This window comes from Rhizoctonia solani, chromosome 6 (genome assembly GCF_016906535.1).
Source record: "Rhizoctonia solani chromosome 6, complete sequence".
Taxonomy (NCBI): Eukaryota; Fungi; Basidiomycota; class Agaricomycetes; order Cantharellales; family Ceratobasidiaceae; genus Rhizoctonia; species Rhizoctonia solani.
The window spans coordinates 491,183-513,913 of NC_057375.1; the positions used below are offsets into that span (position 1 = coordinate 491,183).

Here is a 22,731-nt window from a genome sequence, read left to right on the forward strand (position 1 = left end):
GGCTGTACTAATACACTAGCTTATGTAAGACAACTATCTAAGGCTATACTAATAGTGCCTAAGGCACTCTACTTCTAACTACTGGCGGTGATGGGGCCTGAGGCCTGGGAGGTGTGGTAGGTAAAGGGGGTGGTGAGCGCCTGTGAACTATTTAGGGGCCGGCTACTTAGCTGGCTGGATACCTTCTCTAATGAGTAAGAGACAAGGTAAAAACAACTTGGGGTCTCCAAGCGTTTTTTCCTGCTGTATATATAGAAGAGAGCACACTATCTACATGGTCTGTGCGTGTGAGAATGGAAGTACATATGTGAAATGAGAATTGTGCTGCGGACTGCGCAGAAGCGTGGATTACTCCTAAGCGCCCTTGGCACGGCATCTCGGCGCGGCATCTTGGCATAATAAGCGCCGAGATCACGTGATCGAAAAAGTGAAGATAAAGGGTCCGTAGAAAATACTCAAAATAATAGAAAAAATAGACGAATCCAATGGTATAATTCTTGAGAGTGTAACACTTTGGGTCCATAACCTTTCCATTTAATTAAGTAGAACCATTTCCCTTGTTGCCTTTTTGAATCTATAATTTGTTCCACCTTGTACTCCTCTTCTCCCTCTATTGTTTCAGGGGGAGGTCTCTTGGGGAACGGCTGATTTGGAGATTCATGGACTTTGGATAACAGCCCCACATAGAAGATGTTGTGGATTTTCAGGGTTTCTGGTAATTTCAGGCAGTAAGTGTGGCTGGATATTTTTTCTAAGATCTCAAAGGGGCCTAATCTCTTAGGGTCCAGTTTGTTGGAGTTGGTTCTGAGCTCCATGTTTTTGCCATCCAGCCATACTTTTTTGCCAACTGAGTAACTTTGTTACAAACCCCTTATTTTTACCATTAGAATTGGACGAATTTTCTATTATTTTTACTATTTTTTACGGACTTGATATCTTTTGTTTTTCGATCACGTGATCTCGGCGCTTATCATGCCAAGAAGCCGCGCCAAGATGCCGTGCCAAGGGCGCTTAGGAGAAATCCACGCTTCTGCGCAGCCCGCAGCACGCTTCCTTTTTCACACGGACTCTTCCTTTCTCACGCGCACAGACCATGTAGATAGTGTGCCTTTGTCTATATATACAGCAGGAAAATTGACTGGAGACCCCAAAGTTGATTTTACCTCATCTCTTACTCATTAGAGGAGGTGTCCAGCCAGCTAAGTAGCCAGCCCCTAAGTAGTTCCCAGACGCTCACCACCCCTTTACCTACCACACCTCCCAGGCCTCAGGCCCCTTTGCCGTCAGTAGTCAGAAGTAGAGCGCCTTAAGCGCTAATAGTATAGCCTTAGATAGTTGTCTTACATAAACCAGTGTAGTAGTACGGCCTTAAGCACCCGCTCTCATCAGCGTGTACCCACCTTACAGTGGTGTACAACAAACTTGGTATGGTTCCTTTATTCCTGATCATCCTTTCCTTGCTCATTCTGAGTGCGGCTTTGGCTTCCTTCCATTTGTTGGTCAGGGTATCCGCCAATTGATCCACCTCAGGGACGTTGGTTGGCACGTTGGAGGGGTTCATCACCGGGTTTTTTCCATAGATTAGTTCAAAGGGTGTCCTCCCTGTAGACGCGTGCCTGGCATTGTTGTAAGCATATTCTGCCAAGGGTAACCATGTGGCCCAGTCTGAATGGTCTGCGGCTACATAGGAGCAGAGGTAGAATTCAATGAACTGATTTACCTGTTCCGTCTGTCCATCTGACTCTGGGTGGTAGGCTGAGGAGAACAATGGCTTAATTCCCAGTCTTTGGTAGAGGGCCCTAAGGAACTTCCCTGTGAAGGTGGTTCCGCAGTCTGAGATGGTCTTGATTGGGAGTCCATGAAGTTTCCAGACGTGCGTTACAAATAAGTCCGCCAACCCCTTTGCCGTGACCTTCTTTGAGGTGGGTATGAAATGTCCAAATTTGGAAAACAAATCAATCATGTTGTACACCACTGTAATGTGGGTACACGCTAGTGGAGGCAGGCACTTGAGGCCGTACTACTACAAGCTTATGTAAACTAACTAACTAACTAAGGCTATCCTAGTACCGCTTAAGGCGGTCTGCTACTTCTATACTACTGCGTGGGGGCCTTAGGCCTGGGAGGTGTGGTAGGTGAATGTAATGGGTAAGCAACTGATACTACTAGGGGCCGGCTACTTAGCTGGCTGACTACCTTCTCTAATGAGTAAGAGACAAGGTAAAATCAACTTGGAGTCTCCAAGCGATTTCCCTGCTGTATATATAGACAAAGCACACTATCTACATGGTCTGTGCGTGTGAGAGAAAGAAGTACAGAGGACAAATGAGAAGCGTGCTGCGGGCTGCGCAGAAGCGTGGATTTCTTCTAAGCGCCCTTGGCACGGCATCTTGGCGCGGCATCTCGGCATAATAAGCGCCGAGATCACGTGATCGAAAAACATAAGGTATCAAGTCCGTAAAAAATACTAAAAATAATAGAAAATTTGGGCGATTCTGATGGTATAGTTAAGGAGGTTATAACATTGCCCCCCCCTTAAAGGCTCTTGGCGGAGTCACAAGCCTTTTTCAGTTGTGACTTGTTGAAGCGTTGGATTTCCTCTTGACTATGTTCCAGGAGTTCCTTGGGTTCCCATGAATTGTCTTCTGGACCGTAACCTTTCCATTTTATCAGGTAGAACCACTTTCCTTGTTGACGTTTTGAGTCAATGATCTGTTCAACTTTGTACTCTTCCTCCCCTTCTATTGTTTCAGGGGGAGGTCGTTCCGGGAATGGTTGACTTGGTGACTCGTGGCTCTTTGATAGCAACCCAACATAGAAGACGTCATGGATTTTCAGAGTTTCTGGGAGTTCCAGGCGGTAGGCGTGGCTGGAGATTTTCTCAAGGATTTTGAAGGGACCAAGACGTTTGGGGTCCAATTTGTTTGAATTGGTCCTGAGTTCTACGTTCTTTCCATCTAGCCAGACTTTCTCTCCTATCAAGTACTCCGGTACTGTTCCTTGGTTCCTGGTCATCCGTTCTTTGCTTAGTTTGAGGGCTGACTTGGCTTCCTTCCATTCCCGGGCTAGTGTGTCTGCTACATTGTCTGCCTCTGGTACGTTGGCTGGGACGTTGGAAGGGTTCATCACTGGGCTTCGTCCGTAGACCAGTTCAAAGGGTGTTTTTCCCGTTGCTGCGTGTTTGGCATTATTGTACGCATATTCCGCCAAAGGTAACCAGGCTGCCCAATCAGAATGATCAGCTGCAACGTAGGAGCGTAGGTAAAATTCGATGAACTGGTTGACTCTTTCCGTTTGCCCATCTGACTCTGGGTGATAAGCCAAAGAGAATGCTGGTTTCACTCCAAGTCACTGGTAAAGTGCCCTTAGGAATTTTCCCGTGAAGGTAGTTCCTCTATCCAAGACTGTTTTGACAGGTAGCCCATGGAGTTTCCAGACGTGGGTAATGAATAGATCCGCCAGACCCCTTGCTGTGACCTTCTTGGAAGTGGGGATAAAATGGCCAAATTTGGAAAAGGAGTCTATTACCACCAGTATAGCGTTGTGACCTTGGGACTTGGGAAACCCTGTAATGAAGTCATAAGAGATGGTGTGGAACGGATAAGGGGGAACTTCTAGGGGTTTAAGGGCGATGACAGGAGCATGAGCGCGTTGGTTGGCTTGGCAGATAGGGCAACATTCTACCCATTCTTTGGCTGTAGACTTCATGCCAGGCCACCAGTAGTTACAACTTAGGAGTTCGAGGGTTCTTTGCTGACCTGGATGTCCTGCTAGGGGGGAGTCGTGGAATTCTCTGAGGAGTCTTTCCTTCAGGGGTTCATTGTCTGGAATTACCAATTTTCCCCGGTACCAGAGGAGGTCCTCTTCCCAGTCGTAATCCTTGTACGCCTTCCTTATTGATGGGGGAGCATTGTCGGCATCCTTGGTCAGGAACTGGATGATGGAATCCAGGGAGGGATCTTCCCTTAGTTTGGAACGTACTTCTGTGACAATCTCCAGTTCTTCCTGAGATGTGTTTGCAAAGACTTCTGCTGGAAGCATGACTTCTGGTTCTGAGGGGTTGTCAACATAGTCTGATCGCCTGGACAATGCGTCTGGCTTTCCCGACTGTTTCCCTGGTTGGTAGTGGATTTCAAAATTGAAGTTGCTCAGGAATATGCGCCATCTTGCGTGTCGCCGGTTGAATGTCCTTGCCTGCATCCAGTATTCTAAGTTCCAATGGTCTGTGAACACCTGTACTGGTTTATCCGTTGCCTCCAGGAATATCCTCCATTCTTCCAGTGCCTTAATAATTGCCAGGAGCTCCTTATTGTGGGTGTCATAATTAGCTTCTGCACTGGAGAAGGACTTGGACATGTAAGCAATTGGGTGAAGGCGGTTATCCTCCCCTCGTTGGCTTAGGATGGCTCCCATAGCTACTCCTGACGCATTGGTTTCCAGGTAATACGGTTGGTCAGGTTTGGAGTGGATAAGGACCGGGGACTTAGTAACCAGAGATTTCAACTCCCGAAACGCCTCTTCTTCTTGGATTTCCCACGTCCATGGGGTTTCCTTCTTTGTGAGATTGTGGAGGGGACGGGCAACCAAGCTGAAATTGGGAATGAAGCGCCTAAGGTAGTTGACAAACCCTAGGAAGGCTTGGACCTGTTTAACGGTTTTGGGCGTGGGCCAGGTAGTGACGGCCTCAATCTTCTTTTGGTCCATTGAGAACCCAGCTGGGGAAATGACAATGCCAAGGTAATCTACTGTCGTAACATGGAAGTGGCACTTAGAGAGTTTACAGAACAGCTGATTCCTCAATAGCCGTGATAGGACCTCCCTGACATGGGTTGGGTGGTCCTTGGGGTCTTCCAAGAAGATCAGGATGTCATCCAAGTAGATCACCACAGTGACGTCGATGAGGTCCCTAAACAGATTGTTCATGAAGTGTTGGAACGCTGCGGGGGCATTGGTAAGACCAAAGGGCATCACTAGGTACTCAAATAGGCCGTATTTAGTCCTAAAAGCTGTCTTCCATTCATCACCTTCCTTGATCCAAACGTTATTATAGCCCCAGCGTAAGTCCAATTTTGTGAAGACCTTGGCATGCCTAAGTTTAGCCATGAGGTCGTCCTGCCTTGGTAAGGGATATACATTCTTATGGGTAACGTCATTCAACTTCCTGTAATCAACAACCAGCCTGAGGGAACCATTGGCCTTTTTGACAAACATTACTGGAGCGCCAGCAGAGGAGGTACTAGGACGGATTTTGCCTGTGGCCAGTTCTTCATCAATATGCTGCTTTAGCGCTCTTGATTCTGCGTCGGTCATTCCGTAAATTGGCCCGGGGGAAAGTTTGGCATTGGGAATAAGGTCTATTGCAATATCGTATTCCCTGTGAGGGGGTAGGACCTTAAATTCTTCTTTGCCAAATACTTTAGCAAACTCATGGTACTGAGGGGGGAGGTCTGCTAGAGGATCTGGGTCCGCTTCTTCCTTGGAGGCAATTTGTGCTTGTTCAGGGAAGGTGACTGTCCCTTGATGCCAATCAATGAGTGGGGATTCTGATGTGAGCCAAGTCATTCCTAGGATAGCGGAGGTGTTCCCAATGGGGCAGACTAGGAAAGGAATGGAGTGTTTATGGCCATTGGCCAAAACCGCGAGTTGAACCTGGTGCCATATGCAACCAGTCTGGGAAATTGTACCATCTAACATTCTCACAACTCGTGGATTTTCAAGCTGGGTTTTTGGTATTTTATATTTTTCCACAATCAAGGGGGAGATGAAGTTCAATGTGGCTCCTGAGTCAATGAGAGTTTTAAGGTGTTCCGTTGGGAAGTTGTGTAGTTTGAGATTGATAAATAAAAGAGGCTTCTTATTTGAGTCTAGAGCCAAAGATACAAATTTGCAATCCAATACATGCACATCTAATTTAGGGACCAGGGACTTGACGGTAGTCCTTGGCCTTAGTCTTTTCCCAACCCTTCCTCTTCTGCTACCTTGGCCACTTCCTTGATCGTGGCTTTCCAACCATTAGGGCATTGTTTGATGCCATGCCCTTTTTGGCCGCACTTGACGCAAAGGCCAGATGCGCGGCGGCGGTCCCTTTCTTCCGGGGTGACGTAGTTGGGATCCTCGGATAGGCGGACCCTGGTGGTAGTGGTGGAGGTAGTGGCCGCGGTGGCCAAGGGCTTGGCAGGGAGCTTCTTGGGACGGTTCTCCTTGTTCTCCCGACAAATGTTGTCAATCTTGATGGAGGCAGCAAAGATAGCCTCTAACTCGTCGGGAATACTGTCTTTGGTAGACAGGAGTTCTTTGACCTTCCAGTGAAGACTGCGTGTGAATTGGGCAATATATGCCTCCTTGTTCCAGTTGAGTTCCGCCATGAGATTGCGGAATTCCGTGACATACTCCAACGTGGTTGTGGTCTGAGTCAACGCGGCAATCTTCCTGGCAGCCGCCCTTTTGGCATCAGGGTCTGCAAATGCCTCCTTAAATTTGGCCGTTAAGGCCGGGATGGTGGTCGGCGGGTTGCCCTTGCCCTTGATGATGGCTCCTATGACAGGGAGTGCCCAATCGGCTGCCTTTTCTGTCATGTGGTAAAGTATCCACACAACCATTTGCTCCTCCTTGTCAAATTGGTCCCTGTGTAGGGCCACCCAGAGCAGCATGCGGTCCAGCCATTGCGTGGCCTTGCGTCCCCTAATGTCTCCTTTATAAGGGTTGGGGAGGTCCATCTTGGGTCTTTTTACGCTGGACCCTGCGTCAAAGGGGGTGAGGGAGCTGAGTGACCGCCTAGGCGTTCCCTGAGGCTCTTTTTTGGTTGCCTTGGCTCTTCTTTCTCCTTGGAGTCAAACCCTGTACCCCTTGAAGGGCGGAAGGGAGCCTTGAGCCCAGGCCTAACCGTGCCTGGAGTGTGGGTTTCCCCTCCTGAGTGGGTAGGAGGGGTGACAGGCCCAGTTGATGGGCCAGGCTTGGTTTGGGCTCCGCCCTGGTCCTTGTCACCAACAAGGTTGTTGGTTTCCTTGCATATAGCGGTGAGCTGTGTGATTTGCTTGCCTTGTGATTTGATTTGGTCCTGCAAGGACCCGACTGTGGCTGTGAGGGCTGTGATAGCCTTGAGGAGAGCGGTAAGGGACGGCTCTGGTTCCATCCTTGGCAAGTCTTGCAAAGGGGGAGATGCGCTGCAAGAGGGTGGTAGGGAGTGGGTTGGAACGGAGCGTCTAGAGGAGCGACTGGAGGGACAGGAGTATGGGTGTGGGGCGCCAGAGCGTGTGGAAGGAATATTGGAGACGGCGTGGGGGAAGTGGTGCCTATATCAGGACTTATGGGCGGTTTTTGTGTAGTGTGGGCGCTAAACCTTTGCGTCAAGCACCTAGCGTTGGATAGTCCCTACAACAAATCAACAGATCTGGCAATCGTGATATGAGCGGGTTTTCTACAAGCGGGTGTTTCAGCTGACTAAGGTCGCTAACTACTGTGTTCCGGCGAAACACGTGGTATGCGGGGGATTAGAGTCCTTCTGCCTTATAGCAATTTGGTACTACGTGAGGGTGGGGGGTTTTTGATTATTATACCCCGCAAAGTGGCCCTGATCACGTGATTTCCCTTGTGCTAGTACAGGGGATCCTCTCCTTGTCAAACAAGCCTACAGAAAGTCAATTTTACAATGTCGTACACCACTGTAATGTGGGTACACGCTAGTGGAGGCGGGCACTTGAGGCCGTACTACTACAAGCTTATGTAAACTAACTAACTAACTAAGGCTATCCTAATACCGCTTAAGGCGGTCTGCTACTTCTATACTACTGCATGGGGGCCTTAGGCCTGGGAGGTGTGGTAGGTGAATGTAATGGGTAAGCAACTGATACTACTAGGGGCCGGCTACTTAGCTGGCTGACTACCTTCTCTAATGAGTAAGAGACAAGGTAAAATCGACTTGGAGTCTCCAAGCGATTTCCCTGCTGTATATATAGACAAAGCACACTATCTACATGGTCTGTGCGCGTGAGAGAAAGAAGTACAGAGGACAAATGAGAAGCGTGCTGCGGGCTGCGCAGAAGCGTGGATTTCTTCTAAGCGCCCTTGGCACGGCATCTTGGCGCGGCATCTCGGCATAATAAGCGCCGAGATCACGTGATCGAAAAACATAAGGTATCAAGTCCGTAAAAAATACTAAAAATAATAGAAAATTTGGGCAATTCTGATGGTATAGTTAAGGAGGTTATAACAAATCACTACCAGGATGGCATTGTGACCCTGGGACTTTGGGAAACCTGTGATGAAGTTGTACAAGATGGTATGGAAGGGGTAAGGAGGGACTTCTAAGGGTTTCAGGGCAATTACCGGGGCATGTGCCTGTCAATTGGCCTGGCACGCAGGGCAGCACTCAACCCATTCCTTGGCTGATGATTTCATACCTGGCCACCAGTAGGTTTGACTTAGGAGTTCAAGGGTTCTCTGCTGTCCTGGGCGTCTGGCTAACGGTGAGTCATGGAACTCCTTCAGGAGTCTTTCTTTCAAGGGCTTGCTGTCTGGAACTACTAGTTTCCCACAGTACCAGAGTAGATCCTCTTCCCAGTCATAATCCCAATAGGCTTTCCAAATCAAGGGAGGCGCAACATCTGCATCTTCTGTTAGGAACTGGATGATAGGTTCCAGGGACGGGTCCTCCCTTAGTCCCTTTTGGATTTCTGTGACAATCTCAAGTTCCTCTTCTGATGTGTTGACAAAAACCTCTTCTGGGAGCATGACTTCTAGTTCTGGGGGGTGGTCAACATAATCTGAACGTCTTGACAGTGCGTCTGGTTTCCCTGATTGTTTCCCTGGTCAATAATGGATCTCAAAATTAAAATCACTCAGGAAAATGCACCATCTAGCGTGTCTCCGATTGAAGGTCCTGGCTTGCATCCAATATTCCAGGTTGCAATGATCTGTGAACACCTGGACTGGTTTCTTGGTAGCTTCCAGGAAAATACGCCATTCTTCCAAGGCTTTAATGATAGCAAGTAGCTCCTTGTTGTGGGTGTTGTAATTTGCTTTGGCACCTGAGAAGGATTTGGACATATAGGCAATGGGGTGCAACTGGTTATCTGGGCCTCTTTGACTCAATATGGCGCCCATAGCTACTCCTGAAGCGTCTGTTTCCAGGTAATAGGGGAGCTTGGGGTTGGAATGTATCAGGACCAGGGATTGGGTGACTAGGTTCTTCAGTTCTTGGAATGCAGCTTCTTCTGGGCTATTCCATGACCAAGGGGTCTCCTTCCTTGTCAGGTTATGGAGAGGCCATGCAACAGAGCTAAAATTGGGGATGAATCTACAGAGGTAATTGACAAACCCTAGGAAAGCCTGGACCTGTTTGACTGTCTTGGGTTGAGGCCAGGATGTGACTGCCTCAATCTTCTTTTGATCCATCAAAAAGCCTGCAGGAGATATGACAATGCCCAGGTAATTGACCGTGGTGACGTGGAAGTGGCATTTGGACAATTTACAGAACAGCTGATTTTTTAATAACCGGGACAGAACTTCCCTGACGTGGGCTGGATGTTCTTCCAGGTTTTCTGAAAAAATCAATATGTTGTCCAAGTAGATTACCACAGTAACATTGATTAGGTCCCAGAAAAGGTCATTCATAAAGTGTTGAAAGGCGGCCAGGGCGTTTGTGAGACCAAAGGGCATGACTAAATATTCAAACAACCCATATTTGGTCCTAAAAGCCGTTTTCCATTCATTGCCTTCCTTGATCCTGACATTGTTGTAACCCCAGCGTAAGTCAAGCTTTGTGAATATCTTTGCATGCCTTAGCTTTGCCATGAGGTCATCCTGTCTTGGGAGTGGGTATACGTTCTTATGCGTGACCTTGTTAAGCTTCCTATAATCAACTACCAGGCGTAATGACCCATCCGCCTTCTTGACAAACATGACTGGGGCGCCTGCTGAGGAAGTGCTGGGGCGGATCTTGCCCATTGCTAATTCCTTGTCAATGTGTTGTTTAAGCGTCTTGGATTCTGCATTGGTCATGCCATAGATTGGTCCCAGGGAGAGTTTGGCGTCAGGAACTAGGTCAATGGCAATATCATATCCCCTGTGCAGGGGGAGGACCTTAAATTCCTCTTTGCCAAATACCCTGGCAAATTCATGGTATCCTGCGGGTAGATCTGCTAATGGGTTGGGATCTGCTTCCTCCTCCAAGGCTATCTGGGCTTGGTCAGGGAAGGTGATAGTACCTAGGTTCCAATCTATAAGGGGTGACTCCTGAGTGAGCCATGTCATGCCAAGTATGGCAGGTGTGGTCCCAATGGGACAGACTAGAAAAGGAATGGTATGTGGGTGGCCATTGGCCAAAACCGCAAGTTGAACCTGGTGCCATATGCAACCAGTCTGGGATATTGTACCATCTAACATTCTCACAACTTGTGGATTTTTGAGTTGGGTTTTTGGTATTTTGAGTTTTTCTACTAAAGAAGGGGATATAAAGTTGGAGGTGGCACCAGAGTCAATAAGGGTTTTAATGGGATCCGTTGGGTAGTCACGCAATGTCATATCTAGGAATAGGAGTGGTTTTTTGTTTGAATCTAGTGCAATATTTACAAATTCCAAGATAGATACATGCAGTTCTAGATTAGAGACCAAGGGCTTGACAGCGGCTCTTGGTCTCATTCTTTTTCCAACTTGTCCTGAGCAACCTTTGCAGATTCCTTGGGGGTTGCCTTCCAGCCATTGGGACATTGTTTGATCCCATGTCCCTTCTGGCTGCATTTTACGCAAAGACCTGATGCTTGGCAACAGTCCCTTTCCTCCAGCGTGACGTAGTTGGGATCCTCTGATAGATGGACCCGCTGTGTGGTAGTAGTGGAAGTGGAGGTGGCCACGGTGGCCAGGGACTTGGCGGGGGCCTTTTTAGGCCGATTTTCCTCATTTTTGCAGCGGATGTTGTCAATTTTGATGGCTGCTGCAAAAATGGCTTCAAGTTTGTCCAGAATGCTATCTTTGGTAGACAACAATTCCTTAACCTTCCAGTGGAGGCCTTGCATGAATTGCGCAATGTAGGCTTCCTCATTCCAGTCTAATTCCGCCATGAGATTGCGGAACTCTGTGACATACTTGGAGGTGGTGGTGGTTTGGGCCAGGGTAGCTATTTTCCTGGCTGCTGCTCTCTTGGCATTGGGGTCGGCAAATGCCTCCTTGAATTTGGCCGTTAGGACCAGGATGGTGGTAGGAGGATTCCCCTTGCCCTTGATGATGGTTCCAATGATGGGGAGGGCCCAGTTGGCAGCCTTGTCTGTCATGTGGTATAAAATCCATACCACCATCTGTTCCTCCTTGTCAAACTGATCCCTGTGGAGGGCAACCCAAAGAAGCATTTGATCAAGCCACTGTGTGGCCTTCTGTCCCCTAGTGTTGCCTTTGTAGGGGTCTGGAAGCTCCATTTTGGGTTGTTTTATGCTGGACCTGGAGTCAAAAGGGGTAAGGGAACTAAGGGAGCATTTAGGCGTTCCCAGAGGCTCTTTCTTGGGGCCTTGTCTTGGGTCCTCATCTTCTTTGGAGTCAAAACCTGTTCCTCTTGAAGGCCTGAATGGGGCCTTGAGCCCAGGCCTAACCATGCCTGGAGTGTGGGTCTCCCCTCCTGTGTGGGTTGGAGGGGTGACAGGCCCAGTTGATGGGCCAGGCTGGGTTTGGACTCCTCCTTGATCCTTGTTGCCAAGTAAGTTGGCAGTCTCCTTGCATATGGCTTTAAGCTCAATGAGCTGTTGGCCTTGGGCTTTGACTTGGTCCTGTAAGGACCCAACTGTGGCGGTGAGGGCTGTGATAGCCTTGAGGAGAGCGCCAAGGGACGGCTCTGGTTCCATATTTGGCAAGTCTTGCGGAGTGGGTGATGCGCTGCAAGAGGCTGGTTGGGAATTGGTTGGAATGGAACGTCAAGAGGAGCGGCTGGTAGGACAGGAGTATGGATGGGGGACGCCAGAGCGTGTGGATGGAATAATTGGAAACAGCGTGGGGGGTAGGGTGCCTGATACAGGACTTATGAGCGGTTTTTGTGTAGTGTGTGGGCGCTAAACCTTTGCGTCAAGCACATAGCGTTGGATAGTCCCTACAGCAAATCAGCAGATCTGGCAATTGTGATATGAGCGGGTTTTCTACAAGCGGGTGTTTCAGCTGACTAAGGTTGCTAACTACTGAGTTCCGGCAAAACTTGTGGTATGCGGGGGATTAGAACCTGTCTGCCTTGTAGCAATTTGGTACTACATGGGGGTGGGGGATTTTTGATTATTATATCCCGTAAAGTAGCCCCAATCACGTGATTTCCCTTGTGCTAGTACAGGGGGACTTCTCCTTGTTGATCAAGCCTACAGAAAGTCAATTTTACAATGTTGTACACCACTGTAAGGTGGGTACGCGCTGGTGAAGGCGGGCACTTGTGGCTGTACTACTACACTAGCTTATGTAATCTAACTATCTAGGCTAACTACTATCTAACTAAGTTGCTTATGGCAGCAACTAACTATCTATTATTAACGCAAGGGGGCCTTAGGCCTGGAGGTGTGGTGAGTGAGGTAAGGGGTTGGTGCATTAGCAGAACTTCTGGGGGCTGGCTACTTAGCTGGCTGATGCCTCCTCAATGGATATGAGACAAGGTAAAATTGACTTGGGGTCTCCAAGCAATTTTCCTGCTGTTTATATAGACAAGGGAGAAAGTAATTACATGGTCTGTGCGTGAGATAAAGAAGTGTCCGTGTGAAAAGAGAAGCATGCTGCAGGCTACGCAGAAGCGTGGATTTCTCCTAAGCGCCCTTGGTACGGCATCTTGGCGTGGCATCTTGGCACAATAGGCGCCAAGATCACGTGATCAAAAAACAAAAGATATCAAGTCCGTAAAAAATACTAAAAATATCAGAAAAATCGTGCAAGTCCAGTGGTAGATGTTAGGGGATTGTAACACAAGAGAAATATTACTTGTTACTGTTTATCTACTCAGCTGGATTTATATATATTTAAATGAGTGAGAAAACAGCATATATGCAAAAGGCATTGCATATTGAGGGTATTCCTGGGGTTTGTAGGTTTTGTAAAGGTCACTATTGAATAGAGGGTCCTTGAAAACCTTAGTTTGCATCTTTATCTCATTTGTTCACTGTCAGATTACTAGTGTAATTAATAAAATAAGTACAGATTATTGAAGAAATGTCATATCCATAACAGTAACACACTTACCCCTTACCCTTACCTACCACACCTCCCAGGCCTCAGGCCCCTTTGCTGTCAGAAGTTACCAGTAGGACGCCTTAAGCGTTGTTAGTATAGCCTTAGATAAGTAGATTACATAAGCAGTGTACTAGTAGTATGGCCACAAGCGCCCAATCCATTAGCAAGTACCTGTCCTAGACGTCCTTAAGGGGCGTCAAGGAGGCAGGCGCTTACAGCTGTATAGAACTGAGTAAGAGTTGCTTAAGGCAATGTGTAAGCTACCTATGACAACAACCAACTGTACTATGGCAACCAAGCCTGTAAGGACAATGGCAAGCTAACTAAGTACAATGGAGAAGCCACTTAAGGTGGTGTAGACTACTTCTAACTAAGTGGTTACTGGACCTAAGGTCCTCATACAGTGGGGTGATGCAACAAGAGGTAATTGACCTGGGTGTTACCATGGTCAGTTGGCCTCCTTATATATTACAAGATTAAGCTATTTACAAATACATCATATGCAATACCATATCAAATAAGAACCCTGCTCTGCAGTTGGCCTTACTCATGCATACGTGTCACTGATGTGTCATGATGACGTCATAGGTGGAGGTGGCTACATATGCTGATTAAGCGCAGAGGAGGATGTGGCTTGGCGCTTAGCATATGATATAAGCACCAAAGTCATGTGATCAAAAATGTTGCCCATTCAACTTCATTTAAATTTGAGAAATTTGGAATAAATTCCATGGTATTGATTGTGTCTACAACAGTACCCACCTTATAGTGGTGTACAACACCATTCCATAACCCCTGGGCCCTAGCCACCCCTCTATCTCCTTTCTCATAGTCCATTGGTGATAGGGCCATGGACTTTAAGCCCCCTTGTACCATAGGTCCAAGCTGAGTTGTGACACAATGCACTGGCTGGAGCGCATCATTGGTTTCTCACCATGTGTGGACCACCAAACCTGGTGATGTTTTGAGTGGGTAGCTGTATATAGTACAGTTAATACAATTTGAGTTAGATACACACAATTATACCCATATCTTGCACAACTTCATTAAACAGTTTGTCTAAATTTGGTCTGGTAATCAAGAAAATGTGCATTTATAGTGAGAATTAGGGTGAGTGCTAAGTAAAAGCACACATCTGTGGTTTTGGTAGTGGGCTGTTGCTGTTGCCAGCTTTACTCTACAGGGCCCCAAAAATCTTGGGAGCACTCTGGGACTTGCTATTGTCAGCAAGCATTACAGAGCGTTTGGTATGATGCTCTGAAGGGCTTGTGGAGTGCTCTCAAGTCCTTGCCAAGCAATCTGAACTTGTTGGATCCTAAAGAGGAGGTTCCCAAAACCAGATGTTGTAGACACACATATACTAAGGGAATTTATTCCCATTTTCTCAAATTTAAACAAAGGCAATTGGACTACATTTTTGATCACGTGACATTGGCGCTTATATCATACACTTAGCACCAAGCCACGTCCCCATCTGCGCTTAATCAGCATATGTAGCCACCTCCACCTATGATGTCATCATGACACATCAGTGACATGTATGCATGAGTAAGGCCAACTGCAGAGCAGGGTTCTTATTGGATTAGGTATTTGATATAATGTATTTGTAAATAGCTCTCTTGTAGAATATATAAGGAGGCCAACCAACCATGGTAACACCCAGGTCAATTACCTCTTGTTGCATCCTTTACACTGTACAAGGCCTTAGGCCAGTAAATACTTAGATACACACCTTAAGCATTGCTCTCACTGTACTTAGGTAGCTTGCCAACGCCTTACAGCATCTTGTCACCGTAGATAGTTAGCTTGTTGTTGTAGGTAGTACCTTCACTGCCTTAAGCAGTTCATACTCAGTTCTATATGGCCACAAGCACCCGCTGCCTCAACGCCCCTTAAGGATGTCTAGGACACCAGAGCACTCCAGAGTGCTCCCAGGTTTTTGGGGCCCCATAGAGTATCCTTACCTCTCTCTACTTCTCCTTTACTGTCTTTACTTATTTTATACGTTTTAGTTTAGTAATACATATATACTCATCTATATACATAAGATTTCAACATTGACAAAGTCAAAAAGGTGACCTAGAACCCAAACTTGATTCAAGTGCACTCATTAGTGGCTGTGCTAATCTCTAGTCAGCCGCCCATCAATGGTGATCAATCGTTAAACGCCCAAGGTCCCTTCAATCCCCCCACCCCCCATTATGGCCTCCATCGATTTGACCTCGAAACCAGAGAACAAATCTCTTAGAGTGCTGGTCACCGGATTCGGGGTGCGTAACATACACATGCACACGTACTAGGATAGATGAACACCGACACTGATCTTTACAACCAGCCTTTTCGAAACATAGAGACAAACCCTTCATGGCTTGCCGCAAAGCCGCTTAGCAACCAGACTCTCAAATTCACCCAGTCAGCAAGCCTGGGTCATCCTCACGCACCCAAACCTCATCCTGTTGAGGTCGAAGTGCATATCAGCACGCTTGAAGTGCCGGTGACTTATTCGGCTGTGCTGGGTACTGTGCCTCCCATCCACCAGTCAAAGCAGTACGACTTTATATTGCACGTGGGAGTCGGCCTGTCGGGAGGACTCGCGATCGAGAGACTAGCGCACAAAACGGGATATAACCAGCCCGACGCTGAGGGTCGACTGTGCGACCCGATCCGATCGAAGCCAAAAGGCGATGACGCGGACGAACTGGTCAAACGGGGGTTCGGTAATGGATTCGAGCAGTTTGGAGAGGAATTGAGAAGTGGGCTTGATGTTGATGCGATAGTCAAGCATCTCAAATCAAAAGGCCTAGAGGTGAGTTGGTCGTTCACGCACAACAGCGGAACTAAACCAGCTTCTCTAGCACACATCACCCTCCAATGATCCTGGTCGATACCTGTGTGATTTTATCTATTTTTGCTCTCTGGCATGTGCCCAGAAGGAGGCGAGCAAGGTCAAGGTGCTTTTTATGCATGTTCCGCCAATAGGATCACCCTATCAGATTGAAGACATGACCAGAGCTATTAAGGGTGTTATTGAATATGTTGCGCTACATACGTAGCGTAGGTTTCATTGGTGTAACGTTGTCTTGATTTAATGAAGCTAAAGTGATAAAATTGCCACCAAATGGACGTTTTGCGACGAAGCCTGTGAAGTCGCAAAACAGCGACTTGGCCGGAGCATGTAGCGAGTCACGTGACGATCCGCTTCATGCCGTGTCGACTTGCGTCCGACCTCCTCCACCGTCCGGCCTCGTACACACCGAGTGTCGCGGCACGCCTTTGCGACGTTTTTATCCCACCCACCTTCCCATAGGTCACGAGAGCTGGTTTGGGCCGCCCACCCACGAGCCAGACTCGCGGTCGGGCGCCCCCGGTCCACCCTCGCTGCTTCGCAGCCGCGGGGGTTCCCCAACCTCACCGGTCTGGGTCTCGTGGCCGACGCGGACGAGCGGGCAGATGATAAGTTTAATACATTGGTGTATGCACGTGCACAAGTATACCGTGAAAGATATGTATTAGATTGATGCGCGTGCCGAACGCGAAGTATATCCGATTTTGGCCATGACTTCCCTGCCCTCGTCAACAATCGAATAGCTTGAAGCCGGGCTATGGTGCTTGAAGTCGCTATTGGTCGCGAATCAAGGGATTCTATGGCTAGAGATGACTTGTGGAATTATCATCCGACTGAGCTGAGTAATTTCATGCCCGCTCTCAAACCCGAACTAACTCATACTGGTTATAGATCTAGAAAATAGTCAACGTTTATGGGTATAGGGTGGGGCTCTAAGATCTGTTAATAACATTGTGTGGCCGAAGATCTGTGAAGTCCGCAGTTACAGCTCCGAGAAACAATAGTTTGTTCACAGTTTCTATCAGGATATACCCAATAGAACACTCGTAAGCCCCGTGCAATTTCACGCCTCCGTGCGCGAAGGAGTCTGTATATGGACAGTCGTGATTTTGTAAATTTCAGGACAACTTGATTATATATAACATGGGGTCAATGGGAGACAGTATTGATACAGTGTATGAGATTCTAAGAGCGCGTGCAAGTGGATAAAGTATAGCTGTAGGTATGATAGCATGATGATCAAGGCAAGGTTTTGGCCGGGCACTTATGTGGATCGGCGACCCGCAGCGCTCTGCGGCTTAGTGCCCGAGGTTTGACGCTTTTGCGAGCGGTGGTTAGCATCTCGCTGTGCCTCCTCGAACCTAATATATGAGTTGAGCGAGAGTTCCACAATTAGGAGAACAAGATATACTCACTGCCTACGAGTGTACTCGTACAAAGCAGAATTGTATGCATCGAGCGATGGGTAGAAAACAGTGCCGTTTTGGATGTGAGAAGGCATGTTCATGGTGGTGGCGGCCATCGTGATAAGAGAGTAGGTTACGATAAAAAGTGCGGTGAGTGGGAAACTGGTTGTGAGTCAAGCAATCTCGAGCGTTGTCTGTTTATATACGATGTGGTGTTCCATAGGTGGTGACGACATGCGCCACTCGGCTCCACACGCTTCGTTGGAGCCGACCCTAAACAGCTGATGTCACGACCCTGATGACCGCATATGGTGCATCGCCCTCTGGCCAATCAAAGTGCGTCTGCGGCATCTGAGCTATGAATCCGGGGTAGCGAAGCCAGGGCTTGGGCGTTTCTTTCGGCTGATGTATTTTTGACGCAATAGAAACCCTTGAATTAAAGGCCAGAATCTCCCCCTTACATACCAAATATGTGCTCATAGGACCCGGTCTTCGAAAGAGACGAACGAGCAAAGTTTGAGTGACGACATGGCTATTCAAGCGCACATCACAAGGCTTCCCGCATACAGCGGTAGATTCAGGAAGTGATTCATCCTAACATACATATAGGCTCAATTTGGTGTGCGTTGAGTTCAGGCACCATGCCGAACTAATTCCTGGCACCGCTCACGGCCCCACAAAGTAAATACCAATTGATCTCGAAGTAGATCATGAATCAACGTGCGCGCATTGATCGTGACGCCAATCCTCGTGCGGTTTCGCGGTCATTTATTTTGGACGAGCCCAGACTCGAACGCGTAAACACATGTAAACAATCGTAATCTCTTGTACGAGTGCATCAAGTATTGGAACGTCGTACACGGCGTACCACGCGTGATAGCACATTTCTTCATTACTGCTAACACACAACTCTGAAATAGTAGGCTAATCTGGTTTACATAGTGGGTAGCCGTACCTCTCTGCGTCAAGTTTCTAGGCGTAATGATTATCTTGCTTCGCCTGTTCGGAAATTGAATCACTATTAAAACATTTCTGTCATATTATTGTCAGGTAACAGCAATATGATGCCGAATACATCCCGATCCACTGAATCGAAGCCATCTCGGGTTTAAAATACAAATCCAGCGCAGTTTGTAAATTTGACCACGTAGGCCTATGACCACGGCTTAACTTGCATTCTATGACCCAAAGGAATGACACGTACACCTTATGCCTCAGTTGGTGGTTCTTCTTCTTTAGAAATTTGAATGTAGATGTCGAACAGTTTATCGACATCGTTCAACGAACCTTGTCTGCTATAAACGTTATGAATTGTAGTCGACGTACTCTGGGTTTGACACCGCATGGAGTGAAGGATAAAACTAGTAGTTTATGGTATCAAACTTCTAACTTAAACGAGGTCCCGCTAGCCGCAATATGTGGAGTGAAGCTCGAGTCTCCCCTGATTTCCCTTCAAAGATTTTGTGAGAGGTGGAGCTTGATTCTTCTGACCCCTCACACGACGCCTGTCCGGCTAGTCCACAACCTACCGAGTTTGTTCGACCTCGAATTTCTCTATGGATTATCTACACGGACGGTCGCTATCACGTACATTCCGCAACAGTTCCAAGTTCATGAAAAGAGTATCAAACAATCATGGTCACATAGCCGCCCAATCATCAGACCTTGACCAGGTAGGACAAATGCTACCAGGCTAAAGGGGGTGGAGAAAGAAACGCTCAAACTTCGAAAACGGCCAGAAGCTCAAGGGCATTGTAATCCACCGCAGAACATTCGGGCATCCCATCACAACGTTAATGGGGTTAGCTTTGAGCGGATAACCACTAGTTTGTAAGGCCAGATCGGATATCCTGGCTCCATAGGTGACGTACCTAGGCCTGCGACTTCGAACGACTCAATCTCCATGTTTTGTAGAAGATGACTTCATCCATCTGTAAATCTTGATCTAGCTCCAAAGTCGCTCTTTTGCACGCGAGTTGATGGTGAACCAATGAAGATGAGTAAAGAAGAATGAAGATACATCTCATGTACCGGTGATTCTAACTCGGCATAGGATGCGCCCCAATGAAGTACCTACCGACGAGGTATGACTGGCTGGCATTACGAGGTATTTGGTGGATTCGCTCCATCGTGCTCGGACTTGGAATTAGTATATTTGGGTAATTCAGCGCTTGCTCACTGTATGCGCTTACATCTCGTTCTACATTCAATCAAATAAAAATATACATAATTGACGTGATCAAGTGTTTTTTGCGTCACTATCAAGGTAAGAGATTGTTGTGTCGTCTTATATATCTCACTCGGGCTCGGTAAGAGTAAGGAAGTGTAAGAGTTTCTGAGACGTCATCTAGAGCCTGGACGCCACAAACGTGATCAACTGACGAAACCCGTAACATATGACTATATTATTGCTTCAGAGAGGCGTATATGATACCAATGTGTGCGTCAGATACAGGAAACATACTGTAGTGTTTGTGTTGTTTCGAGTGCCAAGAATAGCCGAGAATGGAATATGAAATCAATGTCATTGACTATTACGTCATAGGTTAATCCCTACAATTGATCACCGTTGGCCAATCGCCTCAAACAGCCCGACAAAAATATACGCCAATCCTTATGTCATCGCCAGCCTCGGTTCAAGTAAATGTTTTGATTTCCCTAGATGGTGTGAGACAGAAGACTGCGCTAGTTTACACAATCTCGGGCATCTTTGCAATCTTCTTCAGCTCAATGACCACCTCATCCATCGACAGTCGGTCTTCAGGGTTCTGTTTCCAGCATTTTTCGAGCAATCCCCACATCTCGGTCGGTCGGTATGCATAGGTGTTAAACTCTAGGTGGTCCGCACGGGTCGGTGGACCTTGCATCACTTTGTTCATGACAGTGATCGCTTGTTTGTGCTTGTAGTATGGAACAGACCCACTAACAATCTACGTGGACCATATGAACGATTAGACACGAAGGGAGGAAAGAGAAGAATCACCGACCTCGAGAGTGGCCATGGCCCTGCAAGTCGCAATAATTGCGTCAAAATGAGCTCAACATGGGTACGACATTTGCTCACCATCCCCAGACATCGCAGGGTGTTTCCAGCACGGGCTCCTCAGCAAACAGCTCTGGCGCCTACAGAGACCAGGATCAGACTACAAAGCGATGATGTGGAGCCTGGTTAGGCGACTTACCATCCATCGCTGAGCTTCGGTCTTGCCAGTCATTACCGTTCCAGGTAAGCCACTGTTCTCAACGTTTTCCAGTGCCTGTTTATCGTTCGTCAGCCAAAGACCTACAAACCGACGATTCAAGTCCTTGCCTTGGTCAACCCAAAGCCGCCAAGCATGCCCCCTCCACTGTCAGTGATTAATATATTGTCGCCCTTCATCCCAGAATGAACAGCCGGAGGATGTCTGTTGTGCAGGTACTGCAGTCCGAGCGCTGCGTCGGTGACCTAACGCCATGTGAGCCCAGGGAGAACCATGGCCGAGCTACGGTGACGACGTACTATGCGCAGTATGTTCTTCTTCGCCCCCGCATTCTTCCTGTACTTCCTCAGATATGTCATCTGGTACAGTATGACGTGGTCAGTAAATGCCCAAGTGACCGGAGATCATATACATACAGCATCAAAGTTCTTCATCAGGGGTGACACCATGTATCTACAATGTTTCAAGCCGGTCAACCTCGGTCGGTTTTGGCTCAGAACCGGACTCACAGTTGGAAGTGCTCAGTCCCCTCAAACGCCTCCATCCCAATCCCATAGAACGGTAACGTATAGTCCGAGCGGAAATCATACCACAAGCTCGCGATGCGCATGAAACGCCTCGAGTAATGTTCCACCAACTCCCTCTCGGCCATTCCGAGCCTAAACACCTTTTTTGCCACCCTCTCTCCGCCGAGGAATGATGCGGTGTATATATCGCACGTGATACCTGTTTTGATTGGGACCTTTGCGTCAAGGATGCATTGCCGGCCCAGTAGGAGTTTGGGAGGAAGTTGGAGCTTTGTGACGGACAGGATTGTGCGAACGATTTGCTGTGCGTCAGCATAGTCGTCGACGGTAGTTTTGGATTGTGCTTCCAAGACCTTGATCGAATGGTTAGATGAGCTGATATAGGACTCGAAATGACGAGTCACTTACCAAAGTTTTATCGTTGAGAAGCTGCTGCAGGACACCAAATATCATACCCGTGTTTTCAAGAATCTGGTCTTCTTTATGGCTCATTTCTTCCAGGTTTATGTTGAACTTGGTCAGCTCGCCCTTGAGCTTCTGAATATCCCTTGCTTCCTGCTGCTGGACGGATCGGAATTCCGATACCCATTGTGCCTGTGCCACATCTGTAGCATACTATAATGAATTGTCAGTCGACTGTATGACTAGGGTCCAAGTCGCACGCACAGAGAACATCTGCAGACAGGTATCGAGTTCACTGAACAACTCCTCGATTTCGTCGCTGATGAGCTTCGACTTCAGAAAAGTAGAAAAATCGTTCATCTCGTTGTAGTGCTGAGCACGCTTTTGTATCTTGTTCAGCGTTCTGCCAATCGAGCCAAAAATAAGCCAGATAACAATAATCAAAGGTGAGAAGGAACGTACTCTTCAAGCATATGTGCGCCTTCGTTGATGCGAGGGTAGTATTGGTGGCCGTTGTTTGTGACTTGCGCCCCAGCAATACGCAACACCATCACACATCGCCCTTGCAGTAGCTTCCATTGTTCCCTGTCGTATTATTGTAAGCTGTGATTGCTTTGCGAGTGTGATTTCGCTTACTTGTTTACCCGTGATTTCTCAACTGCCTGGAATACAGCCGTCAGACATTTGACTAGTGGTCCGATATAAGGCACCGGTGCAAGCTCGGCCGTAACTTCAGCTAGAGATAGGGCACACTGTATACCTAGCGACGCCAGCGCCCTGTGTTCGTTCTCAGGAGTCGTCTCGCGGTGGGTAGAACCGTCTGCGGCGTGGTCTGTGTCATCAGTCATTGTGACATCTGGTGACTGAGGAGGTGCCGAGGCCGGCCGCACCGGTCGATCACCTCGAGCTGGGGTCAATGACCTCTCAGATCCTGAAAATAATCTCGGTGTCAATCGCTGGTAGTAAAGTCCGAATAATGGAAACACAAACCAAATAAATGTGGCATTTCAGTGTAGGAGAGGAGAGAAATGGTGTTCCTTGTGCTTTCGTCATCTTTATCTACGTATGCGTGGATGGGTTTTGGGTAGAGAACGCAAGAAGAAAGGACGGATCATGCCGGCGTCTATCTTGACAGTGGCGTTGAGTGCATATCCCATAAATGGCAAATT

The 22,731-nt window shown here is 47.7% G+C and overlaps 7 protein-coding genes across 7 annotated transcripts; 1 reads left to right on the forward strand and 6 right to left on the reverse strand.

Annotated features, from left to right (window-relative positions):
- Positions 1-455: 455 nt before the first annotated feature.
- On the reverse strand, positions 456-1,963 carry RhiXN_05616 (Retrotransposable element Tf2 protein; the record flags this gene model as incomplete). The annotated part of the gene is made up of 2 exons (XM_043325432.1): positions 456-835; positions 1,423-1,963. The coding sequence occupies 2 exons, from the start codon at positions 1,961-1,963 to the stop codon at positions 456-458; spliced, it is 921 nt and encodes a 306-aa protein (XP_043180864.1).
- Positions 1,964-2,535: 572 nt separating this feature from the next.
- On the reverse strand, positions 2,536-7,132 carry RhiXN_05617 (Retrotransposable element Tf2 protein; the record flags this gene model as incomplete). Its single annotated transcript, XM_043325433.1, has 4 exons — positions 2,536-3,286; positions 3,353-5,925; positions 5,979-6,739; positions 6,772-7,132. 4 exons carry the CDS (start codon positions 7,130-7,132, stop codon positions 2,536-2,538), a joined length of 4,446 nt encoding a protein of 1,481 aa, XP_043180865.1.
- A 1,208-nt stretch (positions 7,133-8,340) lies between these two features.
- Positions 8,341-10,521, reverse strand: RhiXN_05618 (Retrotransposable element Tf2 protein; the record flags this gene model as incomplete). The annotated part of the gene is made up of 2 exons (XM_043325434.1): positions 8,341-8,804; positions 8,838-10,521. 2 exons carry the CDS (start codon positions 10,519-10,521, stop codon positions 8,341-8,343), a joined length of 2,148 nt encoding a protein of 715 aa, XP_043180866.1.
- Positions 10,522-10,634: 113 nt separating this feature from the next.
- RhiXN_05619 (Retrotransposon-derived protein PEG10) lies at positions 10,635-11,828 on the reverse strand (the record flags this gene model as incomplete). Its single annotated transcript, XM_043325435.1, has 1 exon — positions 10,635-11,828. The coding sequence occupies one exon, from the start codon at positions 11,826-11,828 to the stop codon at positions 10,635-10,637; it is 1,194 nt and encodes a 397-aa protein (XP_043180867.1).
- Positions 11,829-15,383: 3,555 nt separating this feature from the next.
- Positions 15,384-16,235, forward strand: RhiXN_05620 (pyroglutamyl-peptidase 1; the record flags this gene model as incomplete). Its single annotated transcript, XM_043325436.1, has 3 exons — positions 15,384-15,452; positions 15,518-15,988; positions 16,038-16,235. The coding sequence occupies 3 exons, from the start codon at positions 15,384-15,386 to the stop codon at positions 16,233-16,235; spliced, it is 738 nt and encodes a 245-aa protein (XP_043180868.1).
- Positions 16,236-17,291: 1,056 nt separating this feature from the next.
- RhiXN_05621 (uncharacterized protein) lies at positions 17,292-17,549 on the reverse strand (the record flags this gene model as incomplete). The annotated part of the gene is made up of 2 exons (XM_043325437.1): positions 17,292-17,388; positions 17,443-17,549. The coding sequence occupies 2 exons, from the start codon at positions 17,547-17,549 to the stop codon at positions 17,292-17,294; spliced, it is 204 nt and encodes a 67-aa protein (XP_043180869.1).
- Positions 17,550-20,123: 2,574 nt separating this feature from the next.
- On the reverse strand, positions 20,124-22,410 carry RhiXN_05622 (Serine/threonine-protein kinase; the record flags this gene model as incomplete). The annotated part of the gene is made up of 13 exons (XM_043325438.1): positions 20,124-20,363; positions 20,421-20,439; positions 20,498-20,556; positions 20,616-20,690; positions 20,721-20,780; positions 20,825-20,878; positions 20,933-20,992; positions 21,050-21,086; positions 21,143-21,513; positions 21,569-21,775; positions 21,827-21,965; positions 22,025-22,147; positions 22,199-22,410. 13 exons carry the CDS (start codon positions 22,408-22,410, stop codon positions 20,124-20,126), a joined length of 1,656 nt encoding a protein of 551 aa, XP_043180870.1.
- Between the last annotated feature and the right edge of the window lie 321 nt (positions 22,411-22,731).